The 21,431-nt window shown below is 42.7% G+C and overlaps 1 protein-coding gene across 1 annotated transcript in view; it reads left to right on the forward strand.

Annotated features, from left to right (window-relative positions):
* Positions 1 to 21,431, forward strand: part of ADAMTS17 (ADAM metallopeptidase with thrombospondin type 1 motif 17) — a 366,608-nt gene that overhangs the window by 212,067 nt on the left and 133,110 nt on the right. The window contains 2 exon segments of the mRNA XM_087428860.1: positions 14,073 to 14,177; positions 15,222 to 15,367. Coding sequence (XP_087284986.1) covers positions 14,073 to 14,177; positions 15,222 to 15,367 — 251 coding nt within the window.

The raw sequence follows: 21,431 nt of genomic DNA on the forward strand, positions 1-21,431 counted from the left end.
GCTGTTCTCGCCATTCCTCCTGGCACTCTGGGAGCCTGTAACCCCCAGGAATTGTGCTCCAGCATCCAATATCTCTCTCTTGGCACAACCCCAGTCCCCAGGCTGGAAAGCTTCTCTGTGTCCTTTCCCAAGTCCCACGGAGATTATCATGGGCATCTTGATGGATGGAGATCCCTGCGGTGTCCAGGAAGCTCAGGGTGTCAGAATTCCACTTTGGAACAATATTCAACATCCGTTCTCTGATGTTGGTTTTTTATAAACCTAGTGGGTCGTTAGAATCTCCTCCAGAGAATGTTAGACATTTTTGTGCCCCACTCCAGATCTTATGCATTAGAATCTCTGGGGGATGGGTTTCAGGTAGTTCTTTTTATACAGCTTCCCTGGGGATTCTCACACTCAGCCTGGTTTGGGAACTGCTGATCTAAATGAAACCTGGCGCTTTAATGCCAGCGTACCTGGCCAGAGTGGGCGGCTAGCCAAACCGGAGCCTTGCCTGCACCTCTCAGACAGACAAGGCCATGTGGTAGGATGTTGGGTTGGACGCCAGGTTGAAAGCCGTCTTGCCTGCCTCAGTCTCAGCTTCCTGCCCAGCATCTGCAGCCTCTCTCAAAACTGTTGGACTTTGGCAGTAGATAGCCCCAATTTTCCAGAAGTGTTTGAACATTTACAGTAGACTGCCTCCTCAGAGAGCTCTCCAGACTTTACAAGTTGTGTATTAGCCTTCATTTCTTGTCGCCCCCATTGCCAGCTGAGTGCCCCTGGGGGCCCGGCTTTGCCCTCACCCAGCAGCACCCACCTCCAGGTGACAGTCTCTGCAACCTTCAGGAACATGGGAGGAGTGACCAAACCCAGAACTCAGGGAACCTTCCAGAAGTAGGGCTGGCAAACTGGCCTGGGGGAAGGCTTCAAATGGCAGTAGTATGTGTGGAAAATGTGGATTAGTAACTTTTTCATCCAGCTCTTAACATTTTATTTTATCTCCATTTTGGCTTGTGTTATCAGCAACACATTTCTGAAGGATTTTACGTAACCCTTCCCTTCAGTATTGTTTTGAGTCAGAGCCGCTCTCCAAACACTCAGTGGGTGCCCAGTGAGGAAGAGGATTAAATTAACCATCAGAGTACTTAAAAGGGACACCACCAGTTGAAGAAAAACGGTAAAGCTTTGAATGCATGAACAGCGGTGTTTTTCTTCCAAGGAACTCAAACCCTCCCTGTATTTCCACAGTACTCCAGGGAAGGAAGCTTGGCACTGGCTTATTTGTAGCACCTTCAGGAACTCTGCTGCAAGATGTACTCGATATGACTTTCGCCAAATCTTAAATGTAACCGGTGAGGTAACAGATGCTAGAAGCAGGGAGCTGTTTCACATTCCTTGCTCTTTGCACTGGACCCATGGCTTTCCACTGCTAGTCAAGGGCTGCTGCTGGGGCAGGAGTTGCGGGAGTCTGGGCAACCCAACCGCGATTCAACTTGAGTGGCTGCACCTTCATCTGTTTCCATGCTGTTGTAATGTACATTTCATTTAAGACAAAGATTATGCTGCCCAGTAATGCTTGCAAATGGAACATTGCAGGCAGAGGGCACAGAGTACTACATTCCACTGCAAATCTGAGACAGTTATGAGCACTCATACCTGGCTGACGCTAAAGGATGCAAGATCGTAGGGGGAGGCAGTCGGAAGAGGAAATTAGGGACCAATTGAGCAGTATAGCCAGTGGATAAGAGTGTGTGTTCTGGGCTCAGGACAGCTCTGCAGCTTGGGCAGGTCACTTAATTCCATTTCCTCATCTGCAAAGTGTGGGTAGTGATAGTTTCTGTCTCACAAGATTGGTGTGAGTAGTAATGAGATAATTCTGATAAAGCACTTAGCCTGATGCCTGGGCTCAGTAAATGCTTAGAGTACATCAGCTTTTCTTTCACTCTCTTGAAGCTATGCATTGCCTCACTTGTGAATGTATTCATTCACTCATTTCATTTGTTCCTTTAACAAGTCTGTTTTGGGTATGTACAATTGCTGCCAGATGTGTGCCAGCTAATGAGATGAGGAGGCAATGAGACACAGCCACTGCCCCCCAGAGTTCAAGATCGAGGGGAGCAGGGGCATAGAAGGTGAGATACATGGGGCTGTCACCCAGCAGGACCAGTTAGGTTGGAGTGCTCTTGGAACCCTGATAGGTTCTTCCCAGTGGGAATGGAGAAAAGGAAAAAAGAATTTGCAAGGATAAGGCTCTTGAATTTGGCCTTGAAGAATACAGAGGATGATTTCATGGCTCCATTAAGATTATTTATTTCGGTTCTGGTTCCTTCCCTGGACTGAGCTCTCTGAGGGCAGGCAGCAGGTCATGCTCACTGTCCACTTCATGTCTCCAGTATCACATGGTACAGCCTGTAGGGAGGCGGGCCTAGAGAAGGGGTAGGGAGGGCCCTTGAGGTGGAAGCAGGGGCCTCTGCAGGGCCCAGAGGAGCTGTGGGATGTGGTAGTCAGGTGCAGTTAGGATGGGGGTGCGTGGAGGTAGCAAGGAGAGGAGAGCAGCAGAAGCTAAATAAAGAGTGGGGCTGTGTCACAGGGGTTTATTGGATCCTGAAGGGGGTGATGGATGGTTTAAGTCAAGATCTGTGTTTTCAAGAGATTTTGCAGATGTGTTGAGCATGAAAAAGATTGCAGTCAAGAAGACCTATGAGAAACAGTTGTAGTTGTCCAGATGAGAAAGAAGACTTAACGAGGCGGTGGCATTAAGGATGAAGAGAAAGAATTCACTCTGGAAAAGCCACATTGCCACTTTTAAATTCATCTAATCAATACCCTGTAAATGTGCATTGTGGTCACTAAGTAATTATAGCAAAGACCATTTCTACTACAGAAGCTTGGTTATCAGTGTGATTTTTCAGAATTATTCTGTTTTTTGAATAAGCAATATAAGCACAAGGTATAAAATCCAAAATATAACCATTTATAGATTTCCTTTTTCATACAAATATTAGCATACTACCATATTGTTGTGCATCTTGCTTTTTTCTCTTAACAATATGTTTTAGAGTTGTTCAATACCAGTGTAAATAGAATTGCCTTATCCTTTTTTTTCTTTGATTACAGATTGTGTTATTTTTTATTTTTATTGTGATGTAATTTTAGACTTAGAGTCAAAAAAATAGTACAAAATGTATACACCTTTCACCCAGCCTCCCCCATGTTAATATTTTACATACTCATAGAACCATTATCAAATCCAGGAAATTAACCTTGATACAGTACTATTTACTAAAGTACATTCAAATTTCACCTTCCCGCTAATAATTTCCCAGATTTCAGTTTTCCCACTAATGTCCTTTTTCTGTACTAGGATCCTAGTTCGCATTTGGTTGTTAGACCTCCTTTGTCTCCTCCAATCTGTGGCAGTTCCTCACTCTGTCTTTGTCTTTCATGACCTTGACACTTGAAGAGTACCAGTCCATTATTTTGCAGTTTGGGTTTGTCTGATGTTTTCTCATGACTAGATTGAGGTTCTGCATTATTGGGAAGGAGACCACAGAGGTGAGGTGTTTAATACATCTTATTACTGGTGATGTTAACCTTGGTCACCTGGCTACGGGGGTATCTTGCAGGATTCTCTGCTGTAACTTATTATTTTCCTTTTGTCATTACAGTTGAGTTTATCTATAGCAGTTTCCCGACTTTGGCACTATTGACATTTGGAGCTGGTTCTTTCTTTGTGGTGGGGCTGTCCCGTGCACTGTGGGATGTTTCGCAGCATCATTGGCCTCTACCCACTATAAGTCAGGAGCATCCCCCTCATTGTGACAACCAATAAATGTCTTCAGACATTTGCCAAATGTCATTTGGAGGGCGAAATTGCCCCTGATCGAGAGCTGCTAATCTATAGGATAAATACCTAAAAATGAATAAAAGGTCATTTTTGCACATAGGTGATTTGTGTAGTTTTATTCACTTATAACACAACATGAAACACAAAAAAGTGTACAAATCATAAGTGTACAGTTACATTCATTTTTCACAAACTGAACACACCAGCCTAACCAGCACATCAAGAAATAGAGCATTTCTGAAATCCCAGAAGTTCCCCTAAAGCCCACTTCCATTCACTCACCCCCAATAATAATCACTATCTTACATTCTGACCCCACAGATTAGATTTGCCTGTCTTTGATCTTTACATGAAATCAGGTACATGCCTCAGTTGTTGATATATATTGCCAGATTTGTCCCCAAAGAGGCTTATCTTTTACACTCCCATAAACAGCATATGAAAGTGCCGTTTCCCCGCCCCTTCACCCAGTCTTTCTGATCTTTGCCAATCTGAGCATTTAAGAAATGACCGCGATGCAGGTTGAATTGCATTTCTCTTATTAATGAGTTTGAGCATTTTTTCATATATTAAATATCCAGTTGTGTTCTCTTTTCTGTGAACTGTCTTCTTAAATCTTTTTTGTATTGGATTATTAATCTTCCTTTTAGTGATTTGTTGGAAATTTTATATGTTAAGGAAACTGGCCCTTTAGCTGAAACGTGAGTTGTAAATGTTCTTTTCTTCCCCAAGTTCTTTTGTTTTTTACTTTATCAGATTTTATGTCAAGCAGAAGTGTGTGTATGTGTGTGTGTGTGTAAATTGAAATATGTCAATCTCTTTTTAAGGCTTCTGGGTTTTGTGCCGTGTCCTAATACTCATAAACTATAAATAAATTTAATTCTCATGGTTTCTTCTAGTACTTTTATGATTTCTTTTTCACATTTAAATCCTTACTACAGAAGTCATTTATTTTAGCATAAGATGTGAGGTAGGGATCCAACCTCACTTTGTTTCCAGATGGCTTTAGGTGGCTCGGTACCATTTATTGAATAATTCATTTTCCCCCATAAATTTGAAATACCACCTTTATAAGACTAAATTTCTATATGTCTTATTTTTAAAGTGTATTTCTGGATTTTCCAGTCTATTCCACGGATGTAATCATGTACCTCTTAATGTTTCCATGACTGTAGCTTTATCAAATATTTCAATACACTAAACATATACTTTTTCACAATTTTACTGGCTATTATTTCTTGTTTGTTTTTCCTTATAATCTGTAGAATCTGCTTGTTTAGTTCTAAATTATGTTGGTGTTTTAAATTCAATTACATTATTTTATGGATTAATGTAGGGAAAAATGTATCCTTTTATACTTTTGAGTCTTCTTACACAGTGTTGCCTTACATCCATTCAAGATGTCTTCCCTCCCCCGCTCAGGGGAATTTTAAAGTTTTCTTTATGTAGATCTTACAAGTTTCTTATTACATTTAGTGCTAAAGAATATTTTTGTTCTTATTTTAATGGGGTCTTTTATTATATCTTTGAAGTTGTAGTTTGTATTTATAAAGAGCTTTGATTACTGTATATTAATTTTATACCCAGCTCTCTTACTCTTTTTTAGTTGAGTCATTTGGATTTTCTAGTTATATAATTCCACATTACCCCCTAATTCTTTCTCACATAAAATAATAACAGTGGTGATAATGAACATCTTTTTCTTCTTCCTGACTATGATGAGAATGCTTCTGATATTTCCCCATGAGATAGATATTTTATCAAGTTAAGAAAGTATCCATTTGTTTATATTTTATTTTGTTAGAAGTTTTAATAAGAATCATGATTGAATTTTATTAAATATCTTTTCAGTATCTATGGAAAGGACTAGATGAGTTCTCTTTTTTGAGTTTTTAGTTTGGTGAATTATATTAGCAGATTTTCTAATATTGAACCATCTTTGAATTCTTAGAGTAAACCTTACTTGGTCATGATGGATTAGTACATTTACTAGTTAAATGTACTAGTAAATTTTATTTAGGATTTTTGCAACAATGTTCATAAATGAGTTTGAGTTTTTTCTTTTAAACCTGTGCTTGTCTCTTTTGGTGTGGTATCAATGTTATATTAATTAATATAAAGAATAGGTAAAACTTTCCCTTTCTTTTCATGCTTTTAAACAGTTTAAATGCATTGGTGTCATCTGTTCCTTAAAGCTTAAATAGAATCCCAATGTGAAAAAATACCTGTAAGAAACCATCTGAGCCAGAGGTTTTCAGGAAGCGTAGCTCATTGACAAGCTTCTCTGGGTCTTCTATGTTAATTAGTCTGTATGCATTTTTAGGCTTTTCTGTACAGTGGATTTATTAATTCATACACTCTTAGAAAATCATTTCACCTCAAGTTTATGTACATAGAATTGAGCTAAATGATCACTGATCATTTTTTAAATTTTCTCTACATTTTGGTTGTTTTCTTTTTTGTTATTCATGCTTTCTCCCCTTTTTGTTGAATAGATTATCAAATGGTTATCTGGTTCATTTTTTACCCCAGAGAGCCAACTCTTATATTTTTCTATGGTTTTTCTGTTTCCAAAATAATAAATTTCTCCTTTTCTCTTTATTAATTTATTGTTTTCTTATAGATTTATATTGTCCTTTTTCAGACATCTTGAAATGGACACTTATGTTCTTCCTTATTTATTAATATGAGTACTTGAGGTTGAATATTCCTTCAAGTGTTCCATTGTCATGATATCTAGTGTTTTTATCTTCATTATTTTATTCATAATCTGCAACTTTGGTTATGACTTTCTCTTTGACCCAAGAGTTGCTTAAAAGAGAGTTTTTAAAATTTCCAGATGGTTAGGTTATTTATTCTCTAGGTTTTAAAAAAAGTTAATTCCTAGTTTTATTTCATCATGCTACAGTTCTATTATCTAGATTTTATTTAGGTTAATTTTTATGAATATTACATTATCATTGAAGATGTATTTGTTTTCAGAGTATAGAGTTCTATCTGTTATATCCATCTTACTACATTATTTAGATCTTCTGTATGCTTACACATTTTTGTCCATCTTATTTGTCATGGACTGAGAGAGGTGAATTAAACTCTTTTAATTTCTTTTCTGTTGTTTCCCTTATATCTCAAGTAAGTTTTGCTTCATGAGATTTAATGCGATGCTATTTGGTGTGTAGATATTCATAACTGTAAGTCACCGTTGTGAACTGTATATTTTACAGTATAAGGAGTCCTTTGTCTTATTTCATGCTTTGGATTCTGGATTTCATTTTGGCTGACATTAGAATTGTGATTCTCCTTTGCCTTTATTTTTGACTTTCTGAATCACATTATTTTAAGAATTTCTTGTTATATAGCATATAATTGAAATTTGGTTTATGATCTAATCTGAAAGATTCTTTGTTTCAGTAGACAAGCTTTGATCATTTACTGGTATGTCAGATATATCTGATTCTAGTTCTGTCATCATATTTTATGTTATACTTTGTTTTTATTGCTTTTTTTCTTCTCACTATATTTTCTGGTTTTCCTTTTTTTTTTGGTATCTTATGTTTCTTTTTTAGAAGACTTATGTTCTTGTTCCAGTGATTACTCGCTACCTATAACTTTATACATTTAATCTTTCTTATTTCTATTCTCTAGCTGCTTTAAAGATCTCTTATCTCTGGTATTTTGGAGTATGTAAAAAATGTATCTGCATTATTTATTTATTGATGCTTAACAAATTATCATAAAACATAGTGGCTTAAAACAACACACGTTTATTATCTCTCAGGTTCTGTGGGGTCAGACATCTGGTCATGACTTAGCTGGTCTGCAGTCTCATCTGTAGGCTCAACTGGGGAAAGGTTTGCTTCCAAGCTCAGTTAGTGGTTGTTGGTAGCACTCAGTTCCTTGCAGGTTGTGGGACTGAGAGTCTCAAGTTTCTTGCTGGAAAGTTGATCAGAGGCTGCACTGACTTCCTTGTCACATGGTCCTTTTCAACATGGCAACTTGTTTTGTCAAAGCAGGCAAGCCAAGAAGGGAATAGAGTCTATGAGGAAGACAGAAATCACAGTCTTTTATAGCCTAATCGTGTATGTGGCAGCCTATCATCTTTCTGCATTCTGTGGGTTAAAAGCAAGTCAGTAGTTTCATCCCATGTTCAAGGGGAGGGTGTTACACAAGGGTGTGTATAGCAGGAGACAGGGATCATTGAGGCCATATTAAAAGACTGCCTTCTATTACTAAGTGAGGAATCTTTTGATTCTACCTGGTATGTGTCCTGTAACAGCTATTTTCTTCTCAAATATTGCCTCTGTCCCAGTCTTTATAGTCTCTCCTTGGACTATGATTGGATGCATACATCAGTATCTCTCATTCTGTCTTACATATCTCTTAACCCATCTTTTTCTGTATTTCCCTGCCCCTTTTCTCTCCATGATGCATTCTGTGTAATTTCTTCAGATCTATTTTCCAGTCACCAATTCTCTCTCTCAGTGGTGTCAAAATCCACTGATTTTTTTTAATTACATATTTAATTTTTAAAAGTTCTCTCTAGTTTATTTTTCAAATTTGCTTGATCATATTCAGTAGTATCTTGCTTGTTTTTCTCTGTGATCTCATCTTCTATTTCTCTAAACATTTTATAGATGTTGTATATTTTCTAGCTGTAATTCTTTGATCTGAACACCTTGGGAGTTTGTCTTTTTTGTTGTTTCTGCCAGCTGTCACTCATGTTTCCATTTTCGATTGTGAATTTACATTTTATTGCACATAACTATGGAATTCTGAGAGCCTGGATGGTGGTTGCTCTCCTTCAGGGAGAATTTATATTTGGATTGAACCAAAGCCAGGGGATGCTACCAATCCTTCTAGAACTGGTAAGCATCCTTCCAGATTCCCCGAGTGTCTCGGGTAAAGCTTGTGATCTTACTGCCAGCCCAAGACTTATTCTCCCAGCTGCAGTGCCAAGATCAGCGCCAGCCCTCAGGGGAACTCACTCCTTGTATGTGCCCACCACAGTTTGGAATGTGTTTATATGTATGTATAAATAGAGCTGTGTGTATATTTTGTATTTGCTTCCTGGAATATTTCCTTTACTTCTGCTGAGAGCAGCAATAAGAATAATGTTTTAGCTGTCGTAATGGAAGATCAGCCCTGCCTCTCACAGAGTATCTAGTCTGCCATTTGCTGGAAGCAAAAGGTGCCTCAGGCACACTTCTCTTTAGAGTTTCTGCTATGTTCTCACTCCGTGAGCATGATGAAATAAATGCATTTCCACCACCAAACCCCTCCTTTCCATTCCCTCCATCGCCCAATTTTTATTTTCTTAGTAAACACTTTACCTTTAAAAATTCTTATATCTCAGTTATTATATTTATCTTTTATGTTTTGCTCCTCCTCCAGCCAGAAAAGATCAAGCAATTGGTATATATAGACAATCTCCTACTGCTCCCATCATAGCCTGCCTGCTTTTCCAGCCTTTTCTTTTCTATATCGTTTCTGCCTCATCTGAGTTTATAGCATATGCATTCTGTTCTCTAACTTCAGTCCCCATATTGGTTTCAATCAATGCTTTGATCAGTGTTCACTTCTAGTCCTCTTTTGTGGGTTTTTCATTCATTTCTTCATTGACTGAAGTATTTTCTCCAAACAAGGATTCAACTCTCTGTATCTTCAAAAATTTTTTCTGTTACCTAAGTACTTGAGCAACAGTTTAGTTGATATAAACTTCTTTGGTCACATTTTCTTTCCTTGTGTCTTTCTAAGCATTGCTCTGTTGCCTTCTGGCAGTCAATGCTGCTGTTGAGAAATGTGCTTGTAGCTTGATCTTGTGCCTGGCTGCCTAAAATATTTTTTGCTTTATCTCTGAAATCCAGTAACTTTATCAGGACATGCCTCTCTGTGTTCATCATTCTTTGCCATTTTTCCTGGAACAAGGCTTTGCTTTTCACTTTGAGACTGGGATCTTTCATTTCAGGATAGGGTCTTGAGTTTATATTCAATACCTTTTCTGTTACATTACTTTAGTTCTTTTCTTTAGGAGTCCTGTGCTCCTGACCCTTAGTCTCTGCAAGCATCTACCTCCTCATTGGAAAAGTGGAAAAAATAGAGAAAGCCCCATCCTACCTGCCTCCCACTTATGCTTATGTCAGATCTCCTTTACATATCTTCCATATCTGTCATTTCCTCTTATCTTTTTGAATTATTTGTTCATTTCCATTGTGTTATATATGCTTTCTTGATCATCAACTCCAAGTACCTCCCTCTGTGTTCAGTGGTGTCTTTCTTCTCTTTCGCGCTGCTTTCAGTGTTGTCTTCATTGGTTATCTGGTTTTCTCTTACATTTCTTGACCAAGTCTGATAGTTTATATTTTATCTCCTTTGACTTGACCATCTTTTCCCTGAATTCTTGTGTATTTGCTTTTTGCAAATGCCAAAAAAAAAAGGGGCACAATTGCTGTGTTTTCAAAAAATTAATGGCCATATGCTTGGACATTATTTTTAGCCATTCCATGACCATATTATCTGGTGAGTATTCTTTGCCTGCTTTCTCCCTCCTGTTCCTTCTGCCTTTTTTATTGGTGCCGTCTTAGTATGGATCCTGTGCTGATTCTTTTCTAATATTGTTCACCTCTGAGTTATTCCTGGACCAGCTATTTATAGGATGTTCATGTTGGAGAGATCCAGGGCTTTTTCCAGGCTGGCAGGAGTTCTCCTTATGAGAGGAGTGTGTGTGTGTGTGCGTGCGTCTGTGCGTGTGTGCATGTGGACACACGCACGGGCATGTGTGTGTATCCCAACCTACACAGAACAGCAGTTGCAAGACAGCTCACCACGCAGAGTCTTTCTTCTGCCCTGAGGTCTGACTTCTGACACATACGGTTTATGCTTATAATTTCCTTGTGAAGCTCTGATTTCCCTCCTTCTGCTTTGTGACAGGTTGTGTTCAGAGAATCTTGTCATTTCTGAGTGTGCATTTCTTTCTTTTCTTCTAAATAAACAATATATAGTTTTATCAGAGTATAATGTGCATACAAAAAAGTACACAAATCATAATTTTAGACTTTGATTAGTTTTTTTAAAGTGAACATACCTGTGGAACCAATGGATGGGTCTAGAACCAAGATATGAACCTTGATAAGTGAACTCCCAGCCCTGCGCTTCTGACCCAGCTCAGGGCCTTTGACCTGCACAAACATCTGCATCCTCACTGGAAAAGTGGGAAAAAAATAGAGAAAGCCCCATCCTACCTCCCTCCCATGGTTGTTATGAGCCTCAGGATAACAGATGTCAGAACACTTTGTCATTTGTAAAGCATCACACAAATGCCAGCTGTCCATCTAGTGTGGTCCACTCCACTTGTCCAGTAGTGAAAATTAATCACAGAAGGGCGATTGCTTGGCCTGGGCACACAGAGCAATGCTGGTGGCCGAGCTGGGGTCAGAGGCTGCAGTTCTAAAGTCACCTTTTCTGCTCATCCCCCTTTGTTTTTAAACTGAACAAAAGGCAACTGGTATCCTGACTCTCAGCACTGTAGTTTTCTCTTATGTTTTGAACTTCGTATAAGTGGAATCATATAGTATTCCATTGTCCTACTAGACGGTAATTTATCTGTTCTGTTGTTGATGGGCATTTGGGTTGTTTCCAACTTTGGGACTAATACAAATACTGTTGCTATGAACATTCTTGACAATGCTTTTGGTGAACATATACACACATTTCTGTTTGACACATACTAGGAGTGGAACTGCTGAGTATTAGAATGTGCATGTCTTCAGCTTTAGTAAATACTGCCAAAGAGTTTTCCAAGATTGTTGAGCCAAGTAATCTCATCGTTAGTTTGAGAGAGTTCTTATCACACTACATCCTTGCTGATACTTGGCGTTCTCCATCTCTTTCATTCTAGCCATTCTGGTGGGTGTGTAGAGGTATCTAATGGTGAGTTTGATTTGCCTGTCCCCAGTGACTAATGCACTGAGCCCCTGTTCATGTGTTTGTTGGCCATCCTATTTGTTTAGATATCCTCCTTTGTGAAGTGTCTATTCAAGTCTTTTGCCCATTTTTCTACTGGGTCATTTTCTTAATTGATCTGTAGGAGTTTTGTTTTTGTTTTTTTTCACTTACATTCTGGCTACAAATCCTTTGTTCTGTGCATTACAAATATCTCTCCCATGTATTGCAAATATCTTCTCTCATTTTGTTACAGTTGTCCTTTGATAAACAGAAGTTCTGCATTTGAATATTAGTGTAATTCATTAATTTTTTCCTTTATGGTTAGTACTTTTTGTGTTCTGTTCAAGAATCTTTGCCTGACCTCAGTCACCTTTTCTTTGATGATTAGAAAAGTTTTATGAGAAAGTGCTGTCTATAAAGTGCATAATAAACAGTTTATACCACATTCTTCCTCACTCTCCTGATGGGGCACTTATGTCTCCTAATCCCAAGCACTTCTGCCCCATAAATTCACCTCCCGGGTCAGCCTTGTCTCATGAACACGTGTCCACTCACTGACACCACACTCTCAAAGAGCTCTTGGGTCAAAGTGCATGAAATCAAACATTTAATGAAGTGTTGTCAGCCTTTATGGGACCAGCTGGTGCTGTGCTCAGGGTTCTCATCTTTTTATCATTCCACTGAGAGGTGAACAATAATGGGAACATGGGGGTTTTTCTGAACCCAAATGCAGAATATTCTCCTTTAATCATCAGCTTCTTTAAGGGCGCAGAGCAGCTCCGACATAACTTGAAAAATGAGAAAGAGTTCTGGGCTTTTCTTAGCTCTTTGTCAAAGCCCCTCCAGCTCTGCTTTCTTTCCTTTTTTCTCTTTTATTTTCGTCCCTTCAACTTCTAAACATTTTTTTTTCTTTAGACAGCACAGTTGCACATCTATCCCGTGCAGATGTTTGAGATTACTTGGAACAGCAGACCTCTGAACTGAGCAGGGCACACCCTTTGTGAGCCCACTGTGACTGCCCGGAGCTGTGCACAGGGACCCATGACCCTCACCCTGCCCGAAGTGCACCCACAGGTCCCCAGCCATGCCCTGGAGGGTGATGTCTCCCCACTCTAACTCAGGCCTTTTCACCATGATTGAGTTTGGCATCCTGGCAGTACTGCATCTTTAAGAGAGCCTTAAGTACATCTGTTCTCAATTTTCAGACCACGAGGCGAGGATTTGGGTGCAAGTAGTTTATCTGGGAAGTGATCCCAGGAAGCACTGTGAGGGGGCAGAGAAGCGAGAACAGGGGGAGGAGAGGCAGGAAAGGTGCTCTGATGGGCAGGTGATGACGTGGGCACGGGGCCATCCCACCGGGACCCTCCAAGAGACTTATGGAACTTGCCTCAGAGCCATCCCACCCCGGGGGATGGGAGTATCCAGCCCCTATCCTTGTGGTTGAGGGTTGCTCCATGGCCAGAGAATGGCCTCCAGCAGGCAGACTCAGGAAGCAGCAGGCCATGTGTGAGGACGCTGTCTGCCCTGAGTCCTACAGGGAAGACTGAGGTAGCTGGGGAGGACACTGGCCAGGTCTGCTTAAGTTGTTTTGATAAATTGTCTCTTTCTGAGCACTTTGTCCGTGTCCAAGTTTACAACTAATAGAAGTGGGACTCCATGTTTTTAAATACCTATTCTTGTTTTAGTAGAATTATTTTAATGGTGTATTTTTTAATGTTAAGAAATTCTCTAGGTGAAATACTATAAGAAATTACACACAGCTCAGCTGAGCTAGAAAACAGGTGACCACAGGGAGCATTGCAGGTTGCCTCTTTAACCCCATGGGGGGCCCTGAGCCCTTTATCACCCTTTATCACTCTCACTTCTGGGCCTGCATAACAGCTGCCCTCCGTAATGAGGCTCACTTGATGAGATTCTTTTCCTGTGTGCTCTGTGCGACCCATGAGTATCTGCCTTATACCTTCCCACATTAAATGGAAGGTGTCTGTATGTTAATGGCTCCCAGCCTGAGCCCTGCGTCAGACACCTCCTAGGCCCTCAGTAGTCAACGCTGGAACTGCCGAACTGAATCCCCACGAGACAAGCTCTCCTAGGAGGAAATGCACGGAATTTTGTTGAGCTAAATGAACCAGTTGAAATGATGCACTGATTTTTTTTTTTTTTTTTTGACATCCAGATTCATGACCTTTCCTCTTCCCCTCACGTTTCAAATTTCAAATCCAAAATGGTCATTGGGCCCCACCTTCTGACCCCAGCTGTGACCTGTGTGCGGTGTTCTCGGCAGTTATGTTCCTTCCCTTGTCAGCAGCATCTGATGTGCGCTGGACTGTGGTGCCTGGTGGAAGGAGATACGTCCTGCAAGACCAAGCTGGACCCTCCCCTGGACGGCACGGAGTGTGGGGCAGACAAGGTAACTCCCACCTCTCACTGCCCCCAGTGGGCAGCCCCACGTCTCTGGGGCATTGGGCACCTCTCCTGAAAGGTGATCTCACTGTACTCAGGAGCCCCTGAGCATGCCCTGGGCCACCCCAGAAATGCCTATGGAGCCCACTCCGGGCACAGAGGGGGAGCTACATCACCTCTCTCCCTTTTTATTATGCAGGAATCATTTACTTAATATTTTTGTAAATTAACTCCTTTTGTCACATAAGTGAATTTACTTAAAAGGAAACCTTTTATATCAGTAGACTGTAAATGGAAAAACAAGATCACTTGCCATACACAAAGGCTATCATAAAATGAATTTAATGAGAACAGCATTATCCAAGCCAACCTGTGGCCTGATCTTCATTGACAGGAGAGATTGGTAAGTGTAGAGAGGAGAGGTTCAGGGCCAGCAGCCACGGTCCGACACTTTCTTCATAGTCTTATTGTGAGGATTGAAAGAGATGCCGTGATTAGGAGCCACGACATCACCTCCCATCCCCCAGGGTATGTGCCGCACACACTGGGAAATTCTATTTTAGAGGATTGGCTTTCTCGTATCCTCGGAAGGAGCTAAGATTCACCCACGTGGAGCCGACTGTATCATCTCCAAGCACCAAACTCAACTCTCAAGTTCAAAACCACAGAGCCAGGAAATGCTGCCTTTCAGAGAGAGACACACTCACATTAAGCAAAGTTTGCAGAAGCTCAGGTCTCTTCATGAGCCATGTGGATTAATTCTTTTTCTGGGAATTTAGAAAACCCCAGTGGAGCACATTCTAAGTGGAAGTTCAGAGCAACATCCAAACCCCAGAGGGATGTAGGTGTCGGAGTAAGTAAGGAGCGTCGTTAGAGTTAGCAAACATGCACACCCTGAAATAGCTTACTTTTATGTAAATTACAAAAATAGATTTTTGGTGGCATGGTGTTTGTTCACATAGAGGGAATTGCAGTTATGTGGTGAGTGAGCAGGTTTGCTTCACTCAAGCTGAGTGCCCTTGGGCCCACCACCTGCCCTCCTGTGTTTCAGTGGTGCCGCGCGGGGGAGTGCGTGAGCAAGACGCCCATCCCAGAGCACGTGGACGGAGACTGGAGTCCATGGGGTGCCTGGAGCATGTGCAGCCGGACGTGTGGGACAGGAGCCCGCTTCCGGCAAAGGAAATGTGACAACCCCCCGTAAGTCACCCTTGACCATGCATCTTCCAGGGTGCCTTGATCAGGGTTTCTGAACTGTAGCTCTCACTGCCTTATGCAAAGCGGGGGTCTGTCTCCTGCTGAGAATTTGAGCTTAAAGAAAATGAACTTGAACCGAAGGTCCAGGGGGCAGGGGTGCTGTGTATATCAAATGGCATCTCAGCTTAAACAGACCTTTCTGTGAACATGGATACAGTGAAGTCCTGTGGTGAGCTGGCTCCTCGTTCCTTGGGTGGGCCTTGGTAGAAAGATTTCCCGAGACAGCTGGATGACAATTCCTTCTGGCCTGCTTCACAGGCTTCCTTAGTTGAGGGTCATTCCAGGGAAGCCTGTAGACCTTCAGGAAAGAGAGGCCGACCTTCAAATTGGCTGTTAGCTGATTTGGAAGTACTCTGGCTATTGATGAGTCACAAAGCATCTGTGCGTCCAGCTGTCTTATTCATCCAAATATTTCTCACCTGTCCTCTGAGAACTATTTAACGGAAAGTCGTTTTTTAGTTTTTTTCCTCTTAGGCTTCCTTTTATCAACTGTCATGACACCATGACCCTTCCTGTTCACCTTTGCGCATTTGCTCTGAAAAACTCAGGGCTAGGTTTTGTGTTCAATTATAATTCCTTCAGCACAGGCTATTTCTCTTCTTCTCTTGAAATTTCCCCTTTTTAATATTAAAAATTTAATGGCCTGTTTTATGTCTTGTATGCCATCAACTGTGTCACATTAATTTTGAAAATGAGCAAGTTATAAATCGTGATTAAAAAGAAATACTTTATATCTGCAGTTGTCTTGTTGATGAATAATCAGCAAATCCCTCTTGTGTTTAAAAATCCTGATGCCCAGGCTATATCCCAGACCAATTTAATCACCAACTCTGGGGTGGGACCCAGGAGTCAGAGGTTTCAGATCTCCCCAGGTCATTCCAATGGCCAGCCAAGGTAGAGAAGCTCTGGATTAAAGGAAAACTTAAGCTCACAGTTTAGTCCATCACAGGAACACCATTTTTTTCCAGTAGTGCTATAAGAATGGGTACCATGTATTTGTCTTATGAAAACTTTTCCCACTAGCACCCAGCAGAGTGCCTGATACATAGTAGGTAGGTATTTAATCTTTTAGGAATGACTTCTTAATTAAAAGCATAGATGGAGGATTCTCCAGAGAAACAGAACCAATCGGAGATATATATATATATGATTTATTATAAGGAATTGGCTCATACAATTTTGGAGACTGAGAAATCGCACAGTCTGCTCTCTGCAAGCTGGAGACCCAGGAAAGCTGGTGATATAATTCAGTCCAAGTCTGAAGGCCTGAGAACCAGGGGAGCTGATGGTGTAAATCCCAGTCCAAGGGCAGGAGAAGATGAGAGATGTCCCAGCTCAGCTCAAACAGTGAAGCTGGGACAGGGTGGGGAGTGGGGGATTCGAGGGGAGGATGAATTCCTCCTTCTTCCTCCTTTTTGTTCTATTCGGGCCCTCAGTGGATTGGATGGTGCCCACCCACATGGTGAGGGCAGTCTAGTTTACTGAGTCCACTGATTCAAATGCTAATCTCATCCAGAAACACACAGACACACCCAGAAAAAATGTATAATCTGGGCATCCTGTGGGCAGTCAAGTTGACACATAAAATTAACCGTCACAGGTGGTTAGGTTAGAAAACCTAGTTAGCTAAATGGTGAGAAATTAGTAGAGAGTGGTTTCAGCTTTTACATTGCTCAGTGATGAAATTAAAATACTTCCACCTCTGGCCCTGAGACGAGAGCTCTGGGTTTGAAATCTGGCCCTGAGGTTTGGGCCTCATTTGGTTGGTTATTGGTCATGTGACCTCAAGGAAGACCCTTCTCTTCTCTGGGCCTCAGTTTCCCCCATTAGAGGGTGCTGGCGTCCCCCCATGACTCTGCTGTCTCCATCCTAGCTGCTTTCTCCCCCGCCCACCCGTGGTTGCTCTGGGACATCACAGGGGCATTTTGTGATGGGGGGCTCCTAAAGACCCCATAGTTCAGAGAACCAAGTTAACATACCCTCCCTGGCCTGCTGTGGGATTTCATGTGCTGGCCTCATCCCATCCCCCCAGGCCCAGCGGCCCTAAGGAGAGCCTGTTCTAAGTTGTAAAAATCTTCTTTCATTCCTCTACTTTATCAGGTGCCCCCTCGGTGGTGGTCATGAACTTTCTCTCTCCTTGCCCGTCTTCCTATGTCTTATCATTGAGGAATGGGGGAATTTGTAGGACTGCTGCACATAGGCAGCTGAGGAGTTTATGGGTCTCAGCATACTGGATTGTTATGGGCACTGACACATCCCTGAGAGGGAAGTCTTCATGCCCAATCTCCATCATCCGACAATACTCCGTGGGGCGGGGCAATGGTAGAAGTACCAGAAAGAGAATGCCAGTGTTCTTGCTCTTTCCCGCCCCTGTGCCCTTCTCAGTGATGCCTTTCCAACATGATGCCTTCAGTAAACCTTGACAGGGCCCTAACTCTGGCCCAAGGACTCTGCTAGGTGTAGGCTTATAATAAGCAAAAACAGATAAAATCCCTGCCCTCCCTCAAGGGGCATAGTCCTGCCGTCTGCCCTTGGTTTTCTCCAGGACGCCTCAAACCTGACTCTTCCTAAACTGTGATTTCTCCTCCCAGCCCCCCTCCCCCTCTCAGTAAATAGCATCACTCTCTTGCATTGCTCAAGTCCAAAGCCCCTGAGTCCATGTCCTCTTCTCCCCTTTCTTCCTCCTGCACGTCTGATCGTGAGAACAACAGTGAACGCAGTGGGCCCCCACCATGTGCCAGGTTCCCTTCTGGGCATTTACACATAGTTAAGTCATTTAATGCTGCCCTACAGGAGAGGTATTCTTTTTATCCTCATTGTACAGATTAAAAACTGAATCAGAGAGAGGTCAAGGTCACACAGCTAGGCAGTGGCAGCAGGTTTGGAACCCGGCAGCCAGGCTCCATTGTCCTCTCAGACCTTCGGCACTGGTTTCCCTGCCCCTCTTGCTCCCTCCCCACCCAAATCCATTCTCCCTGCAAAGCCCGAGAGATCCAATTAAGCATAAATCCAGTTATATCTCTTCCTGCTTTGGCCTTTTGGTCATTTCCTGCTGCACTTAGAATAAAATCCATACTCCTGACCATGGCCTCTGTGTTAGTTCCCAGTGGCTGCCATAATAAATTACCACAACCTGATGTCTTAAAACAACAGAAATTTATCTTCTCACGGTTCCGGAAACCGGAAGTCCGAAATCAAGGTGTTGGCAGGATTGATTTTTTCTCAAACCTCGAACGGAGAATCCATTCCATGCCTCTCCCCTGGCTTCTGGTGACCGTGGCATCCTTTAGCATTCTTTGCCTTGTAGATTTATCACGCAAACCTCTGCGTCCGTCTTTACATGGTCCTCTTCTTAGTGAGTCTTCTCACTTTCTCTTCCCTTCTCAGGACACTTATCATTGAATTTAGGGCCCACCCTAATCCAGGATGGTCTCATCTCGTAATTAAGAGATCCTTTATTATATCTACCAAGACCCTTTTTCCAATTAAGGTCACATTCGCAGGTTCTGGGTGGGCTTATCTTTGTGGGGGAAGGGGCCACCATTCAACCTACTATAGCCTCGGAGCCTCCTTTCTGTTCCCAGAAACAATGCTCCAACCTCCAAGCCTTCCTCAGGCCTCCTTTCCCTCTCTCCAACTTGCCTTTTCCCTTTTTTGGGTCTCAAGGTAAATGTCTTCCCCTCAGAGAGGCCTCCTGCCCTGACCACCTTGCGTGAGGCTGGGTGCCTGCTTTACACTCTGTCTCAGCACCCTTTTTTAACGTTGCAGGTATTATAACAATTTGTAATTACTCTTATGTGTTTGCTTACTTGTTTTGACTTTGTCCTTCCCACTGGCCCTTTGAGCTCCATGAAGGCCGCCCCTGTTTGGGTACCATTCTACCTTCCATGCCTACAACAGAGCAGCCCTCCATAGCATGTGCTGCCTGCCTTCCTGCCTGGGTGCATGCTTGCTGAGAAAAAGCAATCTCTGTGCTCTTCCAGTGCCCCAAAACACACACCTAATATTGTTTTTTCCTCCTGAAACACAAAGGTTATTGTAAATTATTATGCCAAGAAAGTTGATCACCAAGTAGGCCCCTTCCTTTGTACCATCTCCCCTCACTGAGGCCCAAAGGCTGTGAATAGCCAGAGGATGGGCTCCAGGTCCCCTGCACATGAGGCCCATCTTCGCCCCTGCCCACCCTGCCCCAGCGAGGTTGTAGCTCACAGCTAGGCGTGCTCAGCGCCCTCTCAAGAACAAGCTCCAGAACGTAACTCGGCCTTGTTCCTCCCAAGTGAGAGAAAAAATATGTTTTTGCTCCTATGATATTTACGCCTTGGTAGTCTGTCCAAGCTTTCACAATAACGGTGTAGCTCTATTTCCTGTTCTGAAGAGAAACAACAGACTTTTTCCCTTGTAGTTTTCTACAAGGTTTCTCACCTTCCTGGAGCCACCCAGGTGAATGGTAAGAGAAGGGCCAGCCTTGGCTGGGTGGTTTAGGAGCAGTCCTGGGGGCTTCCCGGGGAGATGCAGGATGCAGACAGTGTTTTATGAAGTCCAGGCAGCGGCTGTCAGCCTGCTTTTGCAGAATGGCCTGATGTGGTGATTGTTACAAAGCACAGCTGATCGAGGCCCTGGAGCCAAGGTCTGACCAAAACAACGTCCTCTCCCCGGCTCACTCCTTAAATCACCAGGCTCACTGTCTTGAGATTTCCCAAGGATGTCCAAATCACACTGCTATGTACATTCTTGGACTTGGAATGCTCCCACCAACCTCTCCCCACCCCCTTTGCTTTATATTCCTGGCCCATGTCCCGCCTTCTGCAGCTGGTTTATTCACTGTCCAAAAATACTGGCAAGAGAGTCCCCCCTTTTTTTTCTCGTCTTGGTCTTTAGAGCTATTGGAATTTTTATTTCTTGCCGGCTGACATCAAGGCCTTGGGGACCATTCCTGTTTTTAGTCCAGCTTCCTAGGCTGGTCCTTTCTTGCTATAATTTGTGTCACTGTCGGTGGGAGTTTCCACCAAAATACTGCAAAGCAGAAAGTTCACCTGTAATTCGAATTGTGGTGCCCCATCAGGGTGCTTGTGTTTGGGAGAGGACCGGGAGTAGGGTGGGGAGAAAAGGCTCAGATGTTCTTGTGTGAAAAGCCAGGTCTGTCAGAGCATGAGAAGGACGGGAAGGCGAGGGGAGCATAGAACTGGGAGGACATCTGGGTCAACACACAGAGTCACCCCATGTGCTTCGCAAGGAAAAGCAGGTAGCTTCCTAAGACCTGATGGGAGGATGGGGGGAGTGAAGTCACAGGCCTGTAATTCCTTTTTCTTCTATAGTGAAACCTCCATCTGTGTGCTTTCAATATGCCAGTGACGTGGTTTTCACTTGGATGGTTTTTAAAAATCCAGGTCTTCTACACTTGAGCCTAAGTTTGGATACCTTTCAGAAGAGGCCTGAAAACTAGGACATCTGCTGTCCTGAGGGGTGTTAGCAGCCCTACACCACTTCTGAAATCCTGAGTGAGGCCTTGCCCTGCTGCTGGCTCATTGCAGCTCCTGGTGCTTGGGCAGGAGGCAGAACTGCCGGCTCCCCGCTGAGCTCGCTGTGTCTCTGAATGGTGAGCAGATCTGAACCACTGTTGTGGCTTCATCTTCCAATCTGTTTTCATTGAATAGAGCAGAGCAAAAAAATAAAAAGTGCCACTCAGCTAGCATCTTTCTCTTCCTCCCACCTCGATTCTACATATCCATCCGCTTCCAAGGAAAGGGGCAGATCTGCTGCTGTGTGATCCTGTTCATCTCAGCGAACCTTTGCTGCTTCCCTGCTCTGCCCTGGGGTCTGCCCATGGCACTTCGCACCCCGCCCTGGCCTCAGGCGGTTTTGCCCTGCAAGAGATGGGGAGGAGCTCAACTTTTTCTCCACACATCCAGTTTCTCACCAAAGCCTCTCTACCTTATTCTTTTCCTTATTTTTTAAACATCTTTATTAAGGTAGAACATACAGAAAAGTGCATCTGTCCTACAGTGTG

This window comes from Ceratotherium simum, chromosome 3 (assembly GCF_057802395.1).
Source record: "Ceratotherium simum simum isolate JZ-2026a chromosome 3, ASM5780239v1, whole genome shotgun sequence".
Lineage (NCBI taxonomy): Eukaryota > Metazoa > Chordata > Mammalia > Perissodactyla > Rhinocerotidae > Ceratotherium > Ceratotherium simum.